The 20,654-nt window shown below is 42.3% G+C and overlaps 1 protein-coding gene across 1 annotated transcript in view; it reads left to right on the top strand.

Annotated features, from left to right (window-relative positions):
* LOC146064021 (transcription factor E2-alpha-like) overlaps positions 1-20,654 on the top strand; it is a 158,754-nt gene that overhangs the window by 115,360 nt on the left and 22,740 nt on the right. The window contains exons 10-11 of the mRNA XM_083177032.1: positions 14,316-14,415; positions 20,637-20,647. Of these exons, the coding sequence (XP_083033158.1) occupies positions 14,316-14,415; positions 20,637-20,647 (111 nt within the window). The remainder of the gene's footprint in view (positions 1-14,315; positions 14,416-20,636; positions 20,648-20,654) is intronic.

Raw genomic sequence — 20,654 nt, 5'->3', positions numbered from 1 at the left:
TTACAGCGTGCACTGAAAGCCTCACGTTGTAGTATAAATTGGTATTTGTCTCTTGGTCCACATAACCGGACTTGCGATCGCTGGTGTTTGTATGCGTATATGTGTTGAATATTGGGTTGGGAATATGTTAGACCCGCTATCTAGTGTGTGATCAAAAATTGGCGTCTTCATAGATAATGGTTGTCATAGCAACCAGAAATGCCGTGTCTCAACCATATGCGCGTTTATCAGCAGCGTCTATCAGAAGCCTCACGTTACATGAGAATTAGTGTTTGTTTATCAATCCGGGAGGCCGGATTTACGATCGTTGTTTATGCATTAGAAGCCTCACGCTGTAATATAGATTAGTATTTATCTCTTAGTCCACATAGCCGGACTTGCGATCGCTGCTATTTGTATACATATGCATATTAAGTACGGTTGCTGATCTCTGTCTGATATCGCGTTGCCATGAAGGCTTTTGTTTTATATCGATCTTCATGGTCACTTATCTCTATCATAGTATCCATAATGATAGAGTATTGACATGTGGACTGGCCACCCTATTGTTCGGTGTGTAGCTATAGGTTATCGTCTCCATAGTAACGGTTGCTATTATCTTAGTGATCTATATTGTGTATACTAATTGCCTGTTCCCCTGGAAGTCTGTTCGATCTGGGGATCACTTGGTGTTGATCCTTTGATATAAAGGATACTGTTAGGATAAATCGACTTGCAGTATTAAATTATGGCCTCCCTGCAGCGGGGACCTATGTGTCGTTGAAATAAGCTCAATTAAAAAAGTTTGTAATTTATAAGTGACTAACGTTGTGAGTACATATCTGATGATACCAATACAATGTCCTATCTATCATATTATTTGTGTACATGGGCATCCTGTTTAAAATTATATATGGACATACAAGAAAAATATCTAATGGTACACTGGAGTGGTGTGTGGATATAGTGATAAAGTGGGATGGTTGTTGGTTGTATATTGTGGAAAAAGTTGTTGTGGAGTACAGTTAGTAGAAAGATAGCAGTGATATGGCTGCCATATTGGTATAAGAATAATAATATTAAATAAACTCAAGATCAAAAAGAAACATGCAGTGCTAATGTGCCAAAAACGCTGAAAACACATATGTGAAAAAATGTTGTGAAGAAAGAGACCTTAGTGTGTTACCCTCTTGGAAGAAGGGGTCTGGTGATGAAAACGTATCATATGACGCAATAGTGGGTGATACATAGTAGTTGTATCACCCACTATTGCGTCATATGATACGTTTTCATCACCAGACCCCTTCTTCCAAGAGGGTAACACACTAAGGTCTCTTTCTTCACAACATTTTTTCACATATGTGTTTTCAGCGTTTTTGGCACATTAGCACTGCATGTTTCTTTTTGATCTTGAGTTTATTTAATATTATTATTCTTATACCAATATGGCAGCCATATCACTGCTATCTTTCTACTAACTGTACTCCACAACAACTTTTTCCACAATATACAACCAACAACCATCCCACTTTATCACTATATCCACACACCACTCCAGTGTACCATTAGATATTTTTCTTGTATGTCCATATATAATTTTAAACAGGATGCCCATGTACACAAATAATATGATAGATAGGACATTGTATTGGTATCATCAGATATGTACTCACAACGTTAGTCACTTATAAATTACAAACTTTTTTAATTGAGCTTATTTCAACGACACATAGGTCCCCGCTGCAGGGAGGCCATAATTTAATACTGCAAGTCGATTTATCCTAACAGTATCCTTTATATCAAAGGATCAACACCAAGTGATCCCCAGATCGAACAGACTTCCAGGGGAACAGGCAATTAGTATACACAATATAGATCACTAAGATAATAGCAACCGTTACTATGGAGACGATAACCTATAGCTACACACCGAACAATAGGGTGGCCAGTCCACATGTCAATACTCTATCATTATGGATACTATGATAGAGATAAGTGACCATGAAGATCGATATAAAACAAAAGCCTTCATGGCAACGCGATATCAGACAGAGATCAGCAACCGTACTTAATATGCATATGTATACAAATAGCAGCGATCGCAAGTCCGGCTATGTGGACTAAGAGATAAATACTAATCTATATTACAGCGTGAGGCTTCTAATGCATAAACAACGATCGTAAATCCGGCCTCCCGGATTGATAAACAAACACTAATTCTCATGTAACGTGAGGCTTCTGATAGACGCTGCTGATAAACGCGCATATGGTTGAGACACGGCATTTCTGGTTGCTATGACAACCATTATCTATGAAGACGCCAATTTTTGATCACACACTAGATAGCGGGTCTAACATATTCCCAACCCAATATTCAACACATATACGCATACAAACACCAGCGATCGCAAGTCCGGTTATGTGGACCAAGAGACAAATACCAATTTATACTACAACGTGAGGCTTTCAGTGCACGCTGTAAACAGACTCACCCACCAATGAGAACGCGGCATCTCCGGCTGCCTTGACAACCACTATGCCGTCTACTACCGGCACCGCCTACTTTATAACACACAGCCCTGGTTACCAGCGTTACAAGCACGCCGTGCGCATCACGGAACTACGCGAGACCCCGTCCAGGGGCTCGCACTGTCTGATCAGTCAGGATTGGACGGCGAACTCCGGACTTGCTTCCGGAGGCGCGTCCAACATACGCTAAGCTCATTGGAGCACAGCATATTACTACTACTACTTAAACCCTTCGTTACTGTGATCTGATTGGCCCTGAGGAAGCTATTATCTGCGAAGCGCGTGCCGGCTAGCGGTGCGCAGGCAGATGTTTGCTACTTTTTGTTATTTTTCATATATGTATTTTGATTGTGTTTAGTCTCTTGGCTGCGTTAGTCCCTTAACCTGCGCTCACTATCCAGTATTAGCAACACTCTGGAGGCGGCTCCAAGTGTAGTGGCACAGCTTGCCACACCGGTGGTGTGTTCATCCAGGTCCTGTATTGGAACGTTTTCCAAGTCAGAGACCATACACACCGGGTAATCTGCAACTGGTGCAGAAGATTGCAGCAGTGGGACCAAATCCTTTCAGGAGTGAGTGAGACACCATGACAGTCCCCACAACGGTGCCGACTGTTGCATGTGTGTGAACTCCAGGAGGCGGCTCCACCTGAATTTATCGCAGCCGAGACACCCTGGGGTGCCTAGTCACCCATTTTGATCCTTGAGCGTTTTCACGCCGGATCTTTACCCACACAGGGTGCTCTCTTATCGTATTAGTGCATCCAACAGAGGGGTAAAACGAGGATATTAATCACCCTTACCGGCACTGTACTTTGTGGCTTTAGAGCGATTACTACGAGGGGCTACTTGAAACCCCCGCTCAATTACGCCAATTGTTCTACCAGATTTAATATCTGGAGAGACCGAACACACAGTATAAAACACTACATAACAATCTTGCAACATCTGCCTGCCACCTTGGTTTTAAAATTGTGTGAACCCCACCTTTGTTACTGTCATTTGTTGTCATTTTTATCTCGCAGTTCTTAACTAATAAATAATAAAAGTTAAATTTTATCTTCTTTATCTTTGGTGCACCAACAAGGGACATCTTTTCTCTCCTGTTCTACATTCCAATTCTTATGTCCTATGGTAGCACACCTCCAGCAGTTTATCACCATAATAAATTAATATCTGCCTTAAGGGGGTCCACCTATTTATGACCAGGGGTCTTGTGCGACCACCCCCAAAAATCGCCCTGACTTACAAAGTAGAACAGATATTTATCTCATTTGCCAAATTTTTCTAAAATAATACTTTAAAATGCTTTTGGAGGCTCTATAGCATATGATTCTCATTTTATAAATGATCCATTCCAGAGAAATATCCATGTATGACACTACTACTACTATTGCTGTGTAGAGTAGGACATGTAGAGAAGGAATATACACAGTCTGCATCCTTGCTGCAGTCGCAATGAATAGCCCTTCTAGTCATGCCTAGACGTTCATGAACTTACTCTAGGAACTTATTTGCACCGCTAAGCGACAAGATGCACTAGCTGCTTTTGATTTATATTATGTGGCATGCCTATATTGTGTGTGACTGCAGCTGTATTTGCATTCGAAATGCTACATTAGTGGTCTTCTATGCATTTTCAGCAACAAAAGATACCCAACATCAACAGAGATACCCTGGAACTGCCTTCTGACTCATGCCAGGCATCTTGTGGTTCATGGCTAGATATGAGGGCAGTACGGATGGTGTAATGGTTAGTATTACTGCCTCACAGCACTGAGGTCATGGGTTCAATTCCCACCATGGCTCTAACTATGCAGAGTTTGTATATTCTCTCCGTACTTGCGTGGGTTTCCTCCCACAATCCAAAAATATACTGGTAGTCTAATTGGCTCCAAACAAAATTAACCCTAGAATGTCTGTGTGCATGTATATGTGGTAGGGAATATAGATTGTAAGCTTCACTGGGGCAGGGACTGATGTGAGTGTTCAAATATTCTCTGTAAAGCGCTGCGTAATATGTCTGCGCTATATAAGAAATTGATAATAATAATAGAGGATACATCTGTAACTTCTGGTCTTCCTATTTATGTTATGTTCCTATTATGTTATCAGTCTGCAACATGAGGGTTTGGACAATGGATTTTAATGGTAGAATTTCTTGAGCTAAAAGCCACTTAATCTCTACTCATACACTAGCTCACTGCACTTGGCACTCAGGGAGGTATTCAATCCCGAGTCACGACTGTCGATCTAGCCCGACAGCTGTGACCCTGGCCTGTTTTCGTTTTGTTCGACCGCAGATCGCCAGGTGCGATTCAATGTCCCACTTTTTGAACGGCGAAAAGGGGGCTTGTCTGCATAAACGGCCGTGGATTGTTGATATTCGGCCGCGATCGCAACAATTCACAGCCGAAATCGACAAAATGGGCCCGACTGCTTTTAAAGTAAATAGTGGCCCAGATTGAATACCCCCCTCAGAGTTAAATACCAATGCATTAATATCTGCAACCATTTTGGAAGTCCAGTAATTTTTTAGCTGATTGTAGAAGGGAATATATTAACTTAATAGGACTGATCATGTATTTGTCGAATATTGGAGTTTATCACATCATATTTTGTATTTTGGGGATTGAGACATTTAACCATGGTTACACTAACAAACTATTGTATACATGTATCTTATTTTTTGCTGGTGAAGTGTAAGTTAACCTACAGTACATTGTATCCTACACTTAACTACATGCCACTCCTGCGGCTAACAAAACAATCTTTAGAGAACTATCTAAAGTAGTACTATAATGTTGTAACACTTTGTGTTGGTAAACCAGGTCACTGTATAATAATGTCTCAAAGTAAGTTGTCTTAAATTACAAATCTCTTTACACAATACAGTGCCACAATTACAATAATGACCTCTACACAAGTATGGTGTTTGTATTGCAGTTCTTCCAAATTAGGGTTTAGGTTGGACAAAGTCACAAGTAGTGGTGTTAATGTAGATTTTTAGTTAATCACGCTTATCAGATGATGAAACTCTGAGGTGGGTGCTTACAGTGAACACGGTCATACAGGTCTCTTGATTGGCATTCTTTTACCTGCCAATTATAAAGATTAGAAGCCTTAATCTCATAACATGCCATAGCTTTACTACCCTCCAGAATGTCTTTCACAGATCCCTCTGATTGAAAAAAAAAACGGAGGGGTACACTACTCTAAACAATCGGAAAATAAATTAAAATAATAGTGCCAATTGGGGGTAAAATTAGTGTTATTTATTAAAAACGTATAACATGACATACCATATTAAAAAGTATTTGGCAGTATAGTAGAGGAAATGATGGGCTAAGTCCAGTTCATACGGTACCATATTTTTAGAGTCCACTGTTCAATGGATCCTTGTTATAAAAGAGCCAGAGCCAGCTCAGTTGTATACAAATATTGGTGTCATTTGTATCCAATGTGTCGCGACAGGCCCGCGGTAGGTATTTTTCATGGAGTAGCACTCTCCCGTTTGTGTATCACCTCCGTTCGGGTTAGGGTGTGGATAGGTCCCCACTGGATAGAACCAGGTAGTGACTGCTGGTCAGAAAAAACTCTGGCGTTTCACCAGTAACCTGGCTTTATCACACCTTGATATAGCCTGGTTACTGGCGAAACGCGTTGGTAGACCAGAGGACAACCCATATCCAGTTCTACCTACCTTGCCACTACTCCATACAATCGGGTCCGGACCAGTCTCCCTACCCAGAGTTTTTTCTGACCAGCATCCACTTCTTGGTCAGGTGGGGACCTATCCATGCCCTAACCTTGACGGAGGTGATAAACAAATGGAAGAGTGCTACTCCATGAGAAATATCTACCGGGGGCCTGTCTGGACACATTGTATACAAATTACACCAATATTTGTATACAACTGTGCTGGCTCTGGCTCATTTATAACAAGGAGACACCAAAGGAACGGATCCATTGGACAGTGGACTCTAAAACTCTATGGTACCGTGTGAACTGGACTTAGCCCATCATTTCCTCTACTATACTGACCAATTATTTTTAATATGGTATGTCATGTTATATGTTTTTGATAAATAACATTGTAATTTTACCCCCAATTGGCACTATTATTTGAATCTATTTTTCGATTGTTTAGCGCAGTGTACCCCTCCGTTTTTGTATCTAGAAGGGGCTGACTACCACTTACTCACACTGCAGATTGAAAAAGCACCTTATATTCTTTGCGCCCCCGACACAAGTTGGTAACTAGTTATCAACTACCTTCATTCGTCCCTCTGATTGAGCCTTGCAAACATACACTTTGTGGATTTACATGTTCCAGCCATTATTGAGAAGCAGAATGCATGTACTTACTGGAAGCCTGCCTCTCAATTGAATTCCACTAATTTTCTCAGTGTTCCCTCTCCTGGTATATGGTAGTTTATTTGACCTGCAGACACTCTCTGAATACACTTACCACTTTTTTGGTGTATCCTCCTTTCTCTGCACTTTTCTTTTCTGGCTAAGTGCCTTTTTCTTTCATTTGCTCTTTCTTCCCAGGATTTTCTTCTAAGCCAGTAGTTCTTAACCTTTCTTCAATCACAAAGTACCCATACCATGAAAGTATGTATTGATAAATTTGGAATACAGTATTAAATTAAGTAGATGATGCCGTTACTTTCATCTTTAGGTTTAGTTATATGGTGGTGTACATTTGTGCATCTGATTGTCCACTTGTTTTATGATTGTCAGCACTTGTTTCTCCCATCAGTTTAACCTTAAATTTGAATTGATCCTGGACCACCAACTCAAGGCCTCACGACTTCCCAGGGTGCCTAGCCACACAGTTTGGGAACCACTATTCTAGCCCCCCATCCTCTCCAATAAACCAATTACACTGCTTCTGTAGCTAGGAACCTTAATCCTAGTACCTTGGTTACATTTAATTTTACCTTGTAATCTTTTATCAGCATCTTATTTTCTTATCTTATCAAATGTTTGTTTAATGCTGGCTCAACATATGTAGTTGGGTGTGGTATGTGACTCCGACAGTCGGGATCCCAACTGCCCAGAGTCAGACAGCATGGCGAGCGCAAAAAAGCCCCCCTGCGGGCTCGCTGCGCTCGCCACGATGCGGGCATGGTGGACCCACACGAGGGAAAATAGCAGGTGGCCCGCCAGGCACCCGGCTGTCGGCGTTTTGACAGTCGGGATCCCGACGTTGGGTAAATAACTGTCGGGATCCCGTCCGGCACCCATGTAGTTAACTATCCCACTGCATATCTGGGTGCTTAGCATGAGATGTTAAACGGATGTTTATCTGCTGCACAAACACATTTGTTAATACCCATAAAACTATATATTTTATTCTTATCCATTTCTTATATAACGCACACATATTCTGCAGCGCCTTACAGAGAATATTATGGACATTCACATCAGTCCCTGGCCCAGTGGAGTTTTCAATCTATATTCCCTACCACATATACATACGCACACAAACATTCTAGGGTTAATTTCGTTGCGAGCCAAGTAACATACCAGTATATTTTGGGATTGTGGGAGGAAACCAGAGTACCCGGAGGAAACCCATGCAAGTACGGGGAGAATATACAAACTCCTCACAGTTCGAGCCATGCTAGGAATCAAACAGATGACCTCAGTGCTGTGAGGCAGTAATGCTAACCGTGACGCCATCCGTGCTGCTCGGATATGTTGTTGGATCATTTGTAAGCATTGACATTAATTTGCTGAATTCAATCTTGTCGCTGCAGGTATTAGTGACGCACTTTCATATTTCCAGTCTACAAATCTATCATCTGACATCCTAAAAGCTAAATCAGTACTTGTTTCCTAGCACGGCGCCGCCGATTTTAAAGTTATGCAATCGGGTTGCAAAAATCGGGTCAATCGCATCGCATGCAACCAAATTGCATGCAATGCGATTGACCCGACTGACCCGATTTTTTTCATTGGAATCAATGTTAAATGTCCCTGAGACCCGATTTTACATTGGCCCCAATGTTAAATGCCCCCCAGACCCCATTTTTCATTGTATGCCCCCCCCCCCATTGTTAATGCCACGCCACGATCAACGTGAACCCGAAGCGTGGCGAGCGCAGTGTGCCCGCGAGGGGCGGCGGTACACGTCCTCCGACCTTTTCATACCCCCATTATCCAGGTCGGCGTGGAATTGATTTTATACAGTGTGCCGAGCGCAGCCAGCCACCGAGCCCGAAGCGTGGTGAGCGCGGCAAGCCCCGCGCATTACTTCACAGGTATTACGCGTACCCTCGCGGAGCACACTGCGCTCGCCACGCTTCGGGCTTGGTGGCTTGCCACACTATATAAAATCAACTCCACGCCGACGTGGATAGTGGGGGTATGAAAAGGTCGGAGGACGCGTACCGATGCCGCTCGCTGCGCTCGCCATGCTTCGGGTTGGCGTTCATTGTGGGGTGGCGTTAACAATGGGGGGAGGCATTTGACATACAAATTACATACAAATTACCCATCAGGTAATTGGGTATGGGGGGCCATTTAACATTGGTTCCTATGTAAAATCGTGTCCATCGCATTGGTCACATTGTATGCCACTATAATGGCATACAATGGACCCGGTTTTACATAGGAATTTAACATTACATACAATGCTTACAATGTAAAATCGGGTCGGTCGCATCGCATGCCATTATAATGGCATGCGATGGACCCGATTTTAAATTTGTCGGGAAACCTCAAAAAAAGTCGGGTCCCAAGGTATGCAATGGGACCCGATGGGTGTCGTAAGCTTCATTCGCTCTAAGATAACACAAGCTACCAAAATATACTGATTCATGTTTTGTTATTTGTGTTCTCTTAACTTTTTACTGAGTTTTAGGGATGACCATCGATGATTCGAAATCATTGATGGTTCATGGCCGATGTTGAATACTTTTGCCATCGATGGGGGAGAACCAGATGGCTTCCCTCCATCGATGGAACAGCAAAACGATGTTTTCCTTATTTTTTTTTTCAAAGTGCTGTCACACGGAGCCGAGCCCCACCCCACCCCATGTTTTGATTGGCCCACAGGCCAATCAATCAAACACAATGGATGACCATCGATATGTAAAAATATCAATGGTCATCCATTGCCTAGTTTAACACTATCGATGGCAAGTTGCAGAATTGCCATCAATGGCAACGATGGCCATTCCTACTGAGTTTTGAGTGTTTATCCTGTTTTCAGTGCTGGGAAACTTAAACAGAAGTGGAGATACAAGCTGAAAAATTATTTCTGTTTTTATTAAAATTTTGGAAAAGTTGCATGAAGTTGTAAACAAATTGAAACAATTCCCACAATGTGTTTCTGAGGTAAATCCATGTCTGCTGGCTTTAGAGCTCCAAATAATGCCTCGTTATGGATGCAAAATCCATCACACCACTTATTGATGAACTTAATCCCCACTGCTTTCTGTGGCCAAATTTACAATTTTGCCAAAGTGTAATAACACACTGCAGCTGATTCTACTGCTAGATGTTACTAGCTGGCGAACAACTGTTAGAACAATCTGTATGTCATGCATTTTAAGTTATTATTATTATTATAATTTTATTTATAAGGCGCCACAAGTGTTTCGCAGCGCTGTACAAAGGAACAATACAGGGAGACAAAACTTGGCATAACATAATGAAGTTGAACACGAATGAAAAATACAGGGAAAATGGAGAAGAGTACAGAGATTTAAAAGGCTAGCAACAAGTGGTTAATATCACACGGTGTTTTTAAATGTATCTGCTTGGAGCACATTGTACGTAAATGTGTTGTCGGGGTTTTAACATAATTTTCCACCTCCCTACCACCACATCTGTGAACATTTTATGGTCCAGTGCAACTTGGTCTACAAAATACAGCATTCAGTATAAAATTGGCCAAAAGACGATACATGTCAGTTCTTCATGTTGGCAAATATAGTGCTAATTGGCTAAAATTTTGGAGGCTTGATATTTTGGCTTATGTTTTTATTGAGGCACCTATGAGTTCCCATACTGCACTGTACATAACCTGTGGTCCATGCAAACACAGGGGATAGATATTTCTGTGCTTCTCTTCCTCTGTATAGTCACATCTGTAACCCCCTATTTCTAGCCTGTAATGTCCTTTAGCACCAGGCCTTTTTCACATACATCTCTTCATATATGGTGACTGCATTTCTTATCAAATACTGCCAATGCAAATCTTTAATATGTCTGACTCAACATAGGTGTACCAGCATAACCCCACATAAGCCAGTGCCCATAAAAACTTTCTTTATGATGTAAGGGAGGAGAATTGTATACACTGGCAAAGAAGAACTTGCCTGTGATGGTGAATATATGCTTAATGAGGTATTCTTAGGGCTCCAGGTTAAAGCGCGCTGAGTCCTATTGCAGAGTGAGTGCTACATAAATAAAATTATTATTTTTATTATTATGGATGCATAAATTAAAAATCTACTATTTGTAGCGCTTGGCTCAACTAAAAAGGATAATAAAGCGTTTGTATATCCTCCCTGTGATTGCATGGGTTTCCTCCGGGTGCTCCAGTTTCCTCTTGAATTCCGAAAATATACTGGTAGGTAAATTGACTCCAAACAAATTAACCCTAGAATGTCTGTGTACATGTGGTTGGGAATATAGATTGTAAGCTCCACTGGGGCAGGGACTGATGTGAATGTTGAAATATGCTCTGTAAAGCGCTGCGGAATATGTGTGCGCTATATAAATAACTGATCAAACAAATAAAAGCATTAATGCACAAGTGTAGTAGCCATGCACCAATACCCCATACGTAATTTACACAAAAAAACCAGAACCTGAAAGCAAATGTACTCCTATATTAGATGCATAGTAATTCTGGTATGTCACCTTTCTTTGTATTGAAAGATTTACTTTTTTATATTAATGTTTGTTGTGACATCCGCATTCTTGTGTTTTTAAGGAATACCTACATTGATCCTTTGTTTTACTACCTTTTTAGTGTTGGTTTTGAACATATAGGTCATAACTTGATAGTTTTATTTTCTGTGATACAGTATATCTGTATGGCTGTATGTTAAATACAAGAACTTATCCGTAATATACTATTCATGAGGTCATTATTTCATAGCTGCTGTAAAACAAGTCGCCACATGGCTTGCGGTGGAAACCTAAACTTAGAAAAAATGCCATCTAGTGGCAGTACTTTGCCAGTATATTTCCCTAATGGTATATTTTTCTGTTTTAAGAAATGTATTTTCTAATCTGACATTATTTAAATATTCTTCATCTCTCACTGCATATTTGTTGCTTATAGACTTGCTGGTGATCCTTAAATAAATTAGCAAAATAGCTTTTTGCTTTGCATGATGTTCAACCAAACTGTGAAACACAGTAATGTGTCAGGATTCCTGCTTCTCAGCCCTCTGCTAATGATTCACCACCCCCTCACCCCACTTTCCCAGACAGAGCAGAGGAAATGACTTCACTCTCCTGAAGGGGGAGAAAAACCCCTCCCCTTCCAACAGTAACAGGGGTCTGAGGAGGAGGGAAGGGGGATTGTGTGATTTACAGCTTCCTGAGTAAATGTTAACCATTTCAGGTCCCCCCCCCCTCTATTTTTTTTTAAATTCTTTTAGCAAGGTTTACATAAACTACAAGGGGGGGAGATACTAATGTATACGGTTTGAAGATATAACTAATGGAGCTTTTATAGCAGTGTCTTTTGTAAAAAAAAATGTGTTCTTGTTTTGTTGGCAAAGTAATTTAAAGATTGTGTTCATTTTTTTTAGTTTTATTGCTATATAACTAATCACTGTGATAACAAATTTACTGAAAGATGGACAGGCGTGAAAATGTCCTGTGTCCCAGTGTCTTTCACAATAACATTTATATCCATTATATATTCCATTAGGTGGCAAGTAAATGAAACGTAATCATTAACTGTCTGTAAAGAAATTCTCTATATATTTTTTTTTATTTCACGAAACATTAGAAGGATAAAATGTTTTGGTCAGACTAGGTTGTGTACTTCTGCAAAGCCTTTTTTTTTTTTTTTTTTTTTAAGACACACTTTACTCAGAAAATACCCACATGTAAAGCTTTGTGCCAAGAAACACAGAAATGCATAGGATGAAATAGGTTTTGCAACAGTTCTGGATTCATAGCTGCTGGTATTGTCAGTTAAATGTTGATGGATTTACAAAAATATCAATTGACAATCTGAAGAACATGTAAATGCCATTTTGTTAGGGTTAAACTGTATCCAGTGAAACCTGAGCCTCTAGTCTGGGACAGGAGCTGGAAATCTCTGGGGAGGGAAGTTGAATTCCGCAATGCCAGTAGATGCCTACTCCATACATCACTAGCTAATGCACACTGGGTCACATCTTAACTTTCAGTAGACATTTACTTTTTTTATTGGGGGGGGGGGGGGGGGGTGTTGTCTTTTTTTTTATTAAATTTTCTTTCCTAGGATCAATCATATCAATGATGCATACTTCATATGGTGCATGTATCAGTTATGAATATCTGTACTTCCCACTATCTATCCTTACTGGCCTCTATATGCAGCCCTTCTCATTATAGACGCCCCTTCTCTGCTCCCAGCTGCCCTAAATGTTGGCGCATTGCCATGATACAGCAGATGGTGCTGGGACTCTTTGCTCCACCTACCTACAAACACAGGCACACACACACACACACACTTTGAGACAATGTAGTTTCTACAGTGCCAGCAGAAATAAATGTGAAACTTAAATAGCACATTATATTAATCATACAAATAGTTAAAGCTTCCTCGATTTATATTTTTGCATTTTAATATAGTGGTTATTCCAGTCCACATTATTAATTCTTAACATTTAACGGTACTTGTTTCCTAGCACGGCGCCCAGATTTTCTATGTATGCTTACGTAGTGAAATCGCATCGCATGTGCTTTTTGCATGACATGCGATTTTTCCATATTTTCATATATTTCAGTAAGTTACAGTTCTTAGTTAACACATGTCGTCTTTATCTGTCTCAGATGTATAATATGGCTGGTGTGAATGTGTTCCTAAAACACCCCCACTATCCACGTCACCCCGAAGCGTGGCGAGCGCAGTGTAACGCGTCCTCCGACCTTTTCATACCCCCACTATCCACGTCGGTGTGGAGTTGATTCTATATAGTGTGGCGAGCGCATCTAGCCACCGAGCCATGCGAGGGGACGCGCGCACTACTTTACATGTATTCAGTGTCTTCTCGCGGGGCTCGCCACGCTTCGGGCTCGCTGTGCTCACCACACTATATAAAATCAACTCCACGCCGCTTAATATGGGCATTGCACGTATTGTACAGCACTATACACGGTACGCGATGCAATGCGATTTCCCTACACAGAATAGCCCTATAAGCTATTTTCTTAGTGGGCTAGGAAACAAGTACCCATTTAACTTTACCCTTCTTTCTGAGTTCACCAAATGTTTTATGTTTCTGAACTTGTAATCTTTATACTAGAGCAGGGATGGGGAACCTTCAGCCCTCCAGCTGTTTTGGAACTACATATCCCAGCATGCCTTGCTACAGTTTTGCTATGTGGCCATGCTGCAACTGTTGCAGAGCATGCTGGGATGATTACTTAACTGGAAGGCCAAAGGTTCCCCATCCCTGTACTAGAACATAACTACAACTATAACTACAACAACTGAAATAGAATTCCTTCTTACCAAGCCTCATTTAGCATCTCTTAAGTACAGATAAAGTGAATTGAATTTTTTAAATAATTTTTTTACTTGCTCTCTAATCTTATCCTCCCTATGGTTTCATACAGGTGTACCCTGCTAACTCAGGTGATGAATATAGTGGAGACCGTGGAAGTTACACTTCTAAGCCAACCAACTCTATTTACCCTGGACCATTCTACATGGCAGGTAAGTGTCTGCAGTAGTACATATACCAGCGACCTCATTTTTTTTTAATATCGATCAACATTATTCTATAGTTACGTGTTTGCTACTACATGAATATTTCATGTTTGATTAAACAATTACAAAGGCTGTGTTCATTATAAAGGCATTATCATTGTATCATCCTTAAACCCCATAATCCTAAAAGGGTAGCTTTATACAGTTTATTTGGCTTAACCACTTAACTGGCTAGCATGATTTTCCAAAAATTACTCGGCAGTGATGGGCAGTACTGCAGGCTTTTAGAGGAGGGAAGCAGGGGAGACTGGACGTCCCTCTGATAGTGGTTTTCTTACTGGTCAGATCAGATGTGACCATGCCAGGGAAAGCCCAGAGCAGAATAGATGGGCCAAGTGGTTCATATCTGCTGTATAATGCTAGGTTACCAAAGGGGTTTATTTAATTAGATGTAAGGTGGATGGGGGTAGAGTTTCTGTTGTGATGGGTGGGGTGGAAGCGCAGCCAGCAGCTTTTGCAATTTGCATCCTGATCTGGCCCTGGATTTTTTTACACAGCCCTACGGGTCAGCAAATCTAAAACGCTAAGTCTTTCAGTACTGTAAGTTCATATAGCTGTAAGGTACTCATGGATATGAGTAAGTCTCCTCTAACTGAATTGACCCATTAGAAGCTTTTTTTGCATTTGTACAAACTTTACAAATGGTTTCAGATCTTTAGTTTGAAAGATTCAATTGACTGGAAAAATGAAAGCACAAAAGTTTGTAGGTACATACCATGCAATGCAACAATAAATGAAATGCTGAACACCCTGTAAGGCAGGGGTGGCCGGACTTTTGTAACCTGGGATCTACTTTTTGTACACTTACTTACCGGTGATCTACCGGCATTTCCCCATGTGCAAAAAATATTCCCTTCCAAGTGCAATACGCCCCTTACACATTATGCCACACAGAATAGGCCAAAATTCGCATTAGGACACAGGTTTTGAGCCAAAATGTAACATTAGGACACAGGGAATGAGCCGAAATACACAATCTGACACATGGAATGTGCCCGAAATACACAATCTGACGCAGGGAATGTGCCCGAAATACACAATCTGACGCAGGGAATGTGTCCGAAATACACAAACTGACGCAGTGAATGTGTCCAAAATACACAAACTGATGCAGGGAATGTGTCCAAAATACACAAACTGATGCAGGGAATGTGTCCGAAATACACAAACTGACGCAGGGAATGTGTCCGAAATACACAATCTGACGCAGGGAATGTGTCCAAAATACACAATCTGACGCAGGGAATGTGTCCGAAATACACAATCTGACGCAGGGAATGTGTCCGAAATACACAATCTGACGCAGGGAATGTGTCCGAAATACACAAACTGACGCGGGGAATGTGTCCGAAATACACAATCTGACGCGGGGAATGTGTCCGAAATACACAATCTGACGCGGGGAATGTGTCCGAAATACACAATCTGACGCGGGGAATGTGTCCGAAATACACAATCTGACGCGGGGAATGTGTCCGAAATACACAATCTGACGCGGGGAATGTGTCCGAAATACACAATCTGACGCGGGGAATGTGTCCGAAATACACAATCTGACGCGGGGAATGTGTCCGAAATACACAATCTGACGCGGGGAATGTGTCCGAAATACACAATCTGACGCGGGGAATGTGTCCGAAATACACCATCTGACGCAGGGAATGTGCCCGAAATACACCATCTGACGCAGGGAATGTGCCTGAAATACACCATCTGACGCAGGGAATGTGCCCGAAATACACCATCTGACGCAGGGAATGTGCCTGAAATTCACAATGTGCACACATTTGGGCACCCCTGGACTGATAAGGGGCACCAATGGAATTATACAACACACATTTGGACACCCCTGGAATTGTACAGCACACATGGGGGCACCCCTGGCTGATAGGGGACACATGGGGGTACCAATGGCATTATACGGCACACATTTGGGCACCCCTGGCTGATGGGGGCCACCTCCCCCCAAATAACCGCAGAATAACCATTTTTAAAATATGGGGGACATAAAACAATGACCAAGAGTCCCTGTTGTCCCCTTCTCCAACACCCCACCCTACCCTATCCCATGCCACCATAAATGAATAAGAAACCTTAGAGAAAATCCTTGGCTTGCTTGGGGTCCCCAGGCTTTAGAAACCGTCCCGTCCCCCTCATCAACATGAAACAACATTCAATTTGCTGGGTTTGCATTTCAGTTATTTATTCACATTGCCTAACACCATTATGTTTATGCCATAAACATAAGCCATAAACATAAGGGTGTTAGACAATGTGAATAAGTAACTGAAAACTTTATCCCATGCAATCATAGATCAAGCAGCCCCTGCATGTGGTGGCACATGATGTAATTCTCCTCTCCATAACTCCCCCCTCCCCCCCCCCCCCCCTCCTCCCCTACAGCACAGGTCAGTGCAGAAGCTCTTAGTAACTTACTAGCAGCCGAAGACTCTGGAGACGCTCACGCTCTGCCCGCTCTGCACACTCTGCTCTGCCTGCTCCCACCTTCTTCAGCGTTCAGTCCTGCACTGAGCCGGTGCGCGGTGACGTCATCCGTGCACCCGCGCAGTGCACCACTGGGAACACTGAAGCCCTGAGAGGCTTCAGTCAGCAGACTATTTTAACGGGGACTGGGAACCGTAAAACTAACTACCGATCGCGATCTACCGGCGGAAGGCCCGCGATCGACCGGTAGATTGCGATCGACCTTCTGGCCACCTCTGCTGTAAGGTATGTTGGGTACTTGTGGAGTATCACGGCTCCCATCGCATGCCATATATAGTGGCATGCGATTGGTTGCGATTTTTGCAGTTTTTAACCGTTTTTTTTTTACAAAATCTATTTGATCGCATGCGTTTTTTAACAGAAAAGCATCCAAATGCATTGAAATTAGTATCAAACATGTTCAATGGCCCCCATATGTCATTTTGGTACTCTTTACCTAGAAGGGCGGGCATCGCATGTACATCGCATGCCATTCTAATGGCATGCGATGCGACCGATGCGATGCCCACGATTTTACATAGAAATTCATGTTAAAATGTAAACCGCATCGGTCGCATCGCATGCGACCCAAAGGGCCATTTAACATTGTTCCCTATGTAAAATCGCGGTAATCGCGTCGGTCGCATCGCATGCGATTTTTTTTGGTCGCATGCGACGCGACCGACGCGATTTTTTACCTTGCGATGCCTAAGATCAAAATCGTGGGCGCCATTCTAGGTAAAGAGTACCGTCATTTTTTAGGCTGTACCACCCCCCACTATCAACACGAACCCGAAGCGTGGCGAGCGCAGTGGTACGCGTCCTACGACCTTTTCATACCCCCACTATCCACGTCGGCTCGGAGTTGAGAATAAAAAGTGTGGCGAGCGCAGCGGACACCTGTGAAGCCCGCGAGGGGACGCGTATACCTGTGAAGGTATCCTATTATTTATATTCTCAACTCCACGCCGACGTGGATAGTGGGGGTATGAAAAGGTTGTGGGATGCGTACCACCGCCCCTCGCGGGCTCGCTGCGCTCGCCACGCTTCGGGTTTGCGTTGATAGTGGGGGTGGTACAGCCTCAAAGATGACATTTGGGGGCCATTGAACATGTTTGATACTAATTTCAATGCATTTGGATGCTTTTCTGTTAAAAAAAAAACACATGCGATGCGATTTTTTTCCAGTGCGATGGCCATCGTGGGAGCCGTGATACTCCACAAGTACCGTATGTTGTATAAAACCATGATGTATTGTTACATGCTGCATGTGCCTACTTCCACATTGGCCAAAGAATCATTCCATTGGATATGCAGCGTGCTGAATAGGATGATTCATTGAAAGGCAGCCGAATACAATGGGGGGGGACTATATATCTTATAGTTTGAACCCATTCTTTGGAATAAGTAGGTTTGTAAACTATATTAAACATTGTTGCTGCAGCTGTTCTGGCAAGTATCTATAATGAAACTGCTTAGATGTGCCTAGGTGTTTTACAGCTTAAGGAATCCACCATGCCTTTATCTCATGACCTTGAACTGTTACCAAGCGCAGAGACTGCATGTGATACTGATGTATAGTGTAAAAATCCATTTACTAATATTGGTAGACATATACATATTTAGATCTGTAATCTTTCTTCAGGGTTAGATTTTCCATGAATATAAATGGATATGAGTGTTTATTCATTTGTTCCTGCCATTAGACTCCAAAAATTGTTCAACGTATTTTCTCTCTTTTTGCGTAAGATTATGCTCTACTGTGTGTCGCTAACTAATTATTCCAATAAAATACATGGCAACACATCTGCTAAAGAACAGTGCTTGAATTTTCTTTTGGGTTGTGGTTAAGCGCTCACCCTGTGATTTATAATGTGTTAGTTAATTTAGTGAGAGTTAGATTAGTATACAGTGGGAGGTAAAACACACTTTGTTGATATCCTATTGTGTGTAGAGCGTGGGTACAGTAAGTGACAAACTGCTAATGCCTGTACCAAATGGTGTTGATTCATAAACATTGTACATTAAAGTGGTAATGGGGTACAGGTGGATACAAAGGTGTAATGAAGGGATGCGAGGTGTGAAAGTGCCTGAGATGAGCTCCGTGGGGGATTAGGGTGCCAGCAGGCCCCTTTGTACCATAAGCCTGTGTGAGTGGTGGACAGCGTGCCTCCGATAAGCCCTTGCGGGTATTAGGGTGTCAGCGGAACCCTTTCTACCATAAGCCTGTGGGCTTATGTCTTATGTGGGCAGCTGTGAGTCCAAGATGGGGGTGTGGTGGCCCCGGGGGGGGGGGGGGGGGGGTTGGGGTTTGGGGTTTGTCTGGTGCTGCAGATCAAGTCAATGGTGGGTTGTGGGTGAAAGACGGTGAGTAGCAGCGTCACGGTCTAATACTACCGTAAACCCGTGTCCAACCCTGCATATTGAACACGGGTTTGTCCTTGCGGAGAGCCATGTCAGACCCTTAAATTACCCCTTTCGGACTGCACTTCAACCCGGGTTTTCATAGGATTGGTGCTTACACACTGAACCCGTGTCCGGGCTGGAAAACCTATGTGTGTCATTAAAAATTGACTTTTTTTATGGCTCACAATAATGTCACAAAGGAAATAAAAGTGAGGGGTTCACAGCATTGTAGCAGCAGCACTCCTAATGTTGAGCAATTCCCTCACCTCCTCATCTGTCCAGAGAGAGGACATATTGCTGGAAAGCAGGCTGTAGAAGTGTGGAATACACACTGGACAAGTGTGGATTGCAGGCTGTAGACGTTTGGAATACACACTGGACAAGTGTGGATTGCAGGCTGTGGAAGTGTGGATTGCAGGCTGTGGAAGTGTGGATTGCAGGCTGTAGAAGTGTGGAATACACACTGGACAAGTGTGGAGTGCAGGCTGGGATGGTGCCTGTGTCCCGTGGTCCGCAGCTCCAGCGTGCTGCTTGTTGTTTTCTGGGGTCAGACTGCCGACCTCACAGGAATCCACCAATAGCAGCATTTCATAAACAGCAGTGTCGGATGACACAGGTCGGGGCCTTTCTGACCGCACAGAAACACGTGTTAGAGCCGTGTTCAACCCTGGTAAAGACCAGAGTTGAAAAGCCGTGTTGCTCAACAGGGGTTTTTGGAGTGTGGCGCTTTCATACTGCACCTTCACCTGTGTTTAAGCCCCGCAAACACGGCAATAACCCGTGTTCACAGTGTGGTCTGAAAGCGGTATAAATAGCATCACATTTCACAAAGGATGAGTACCTTTCTGTATCATGTGTATCCTCGCATGAATAATGGAGTTCAACCATCCCTATTTACATATTGTGTTGCTGCTTATATGATTTTCACTATAAATATAGTATTTCTTAATGGTTTTTTTTTCTATGAAAGTATCGAACACCCTAACTGTATGTTTCACTTGACATTAAACCATAATTAAAGAAAATCTAATCCTAATACAAAGCAGGTCCCTGCAGCTGACTCACAGAATGCCTGAAATTGTTAAGAACAGTAGGGAAGAGGAGGTGGTGTTTAGCTTTTAAATGAGCTCTAGTTGAATATTGTCTTTTATTCCCTTTACCTGCTGGTTCTTTTCATAGACCTTAAGATTCTGCAATGTTTATTCTTGAAACTTGTTGATTTAAATAATGCTTATAAAGTTAATTTCAGTTCATAATTTCCTTTAATTTATTCTCAGATGGATTACATAATTCCT

The sequence above is a fragment of the Crinia signifera genome, chromosome 1 (genome assembly GCF_055691185.1).
Source record: "Crinia signifera chromosome 1, ASM5569118v1, whole genome shotgun sequence".
Taxonomy (NCBI): domain Eukaryota; kingdom Metazoa; phylum Chordata; class Amphibia; order Anura; family Myobatrachidae; genus Crinia; species Crinia signifera.
The sequence above is the reverse complement of the archived record's forward strand: the minus strand, read 5'-3'. Positions and strand labels throughout refer to the sequence as shown.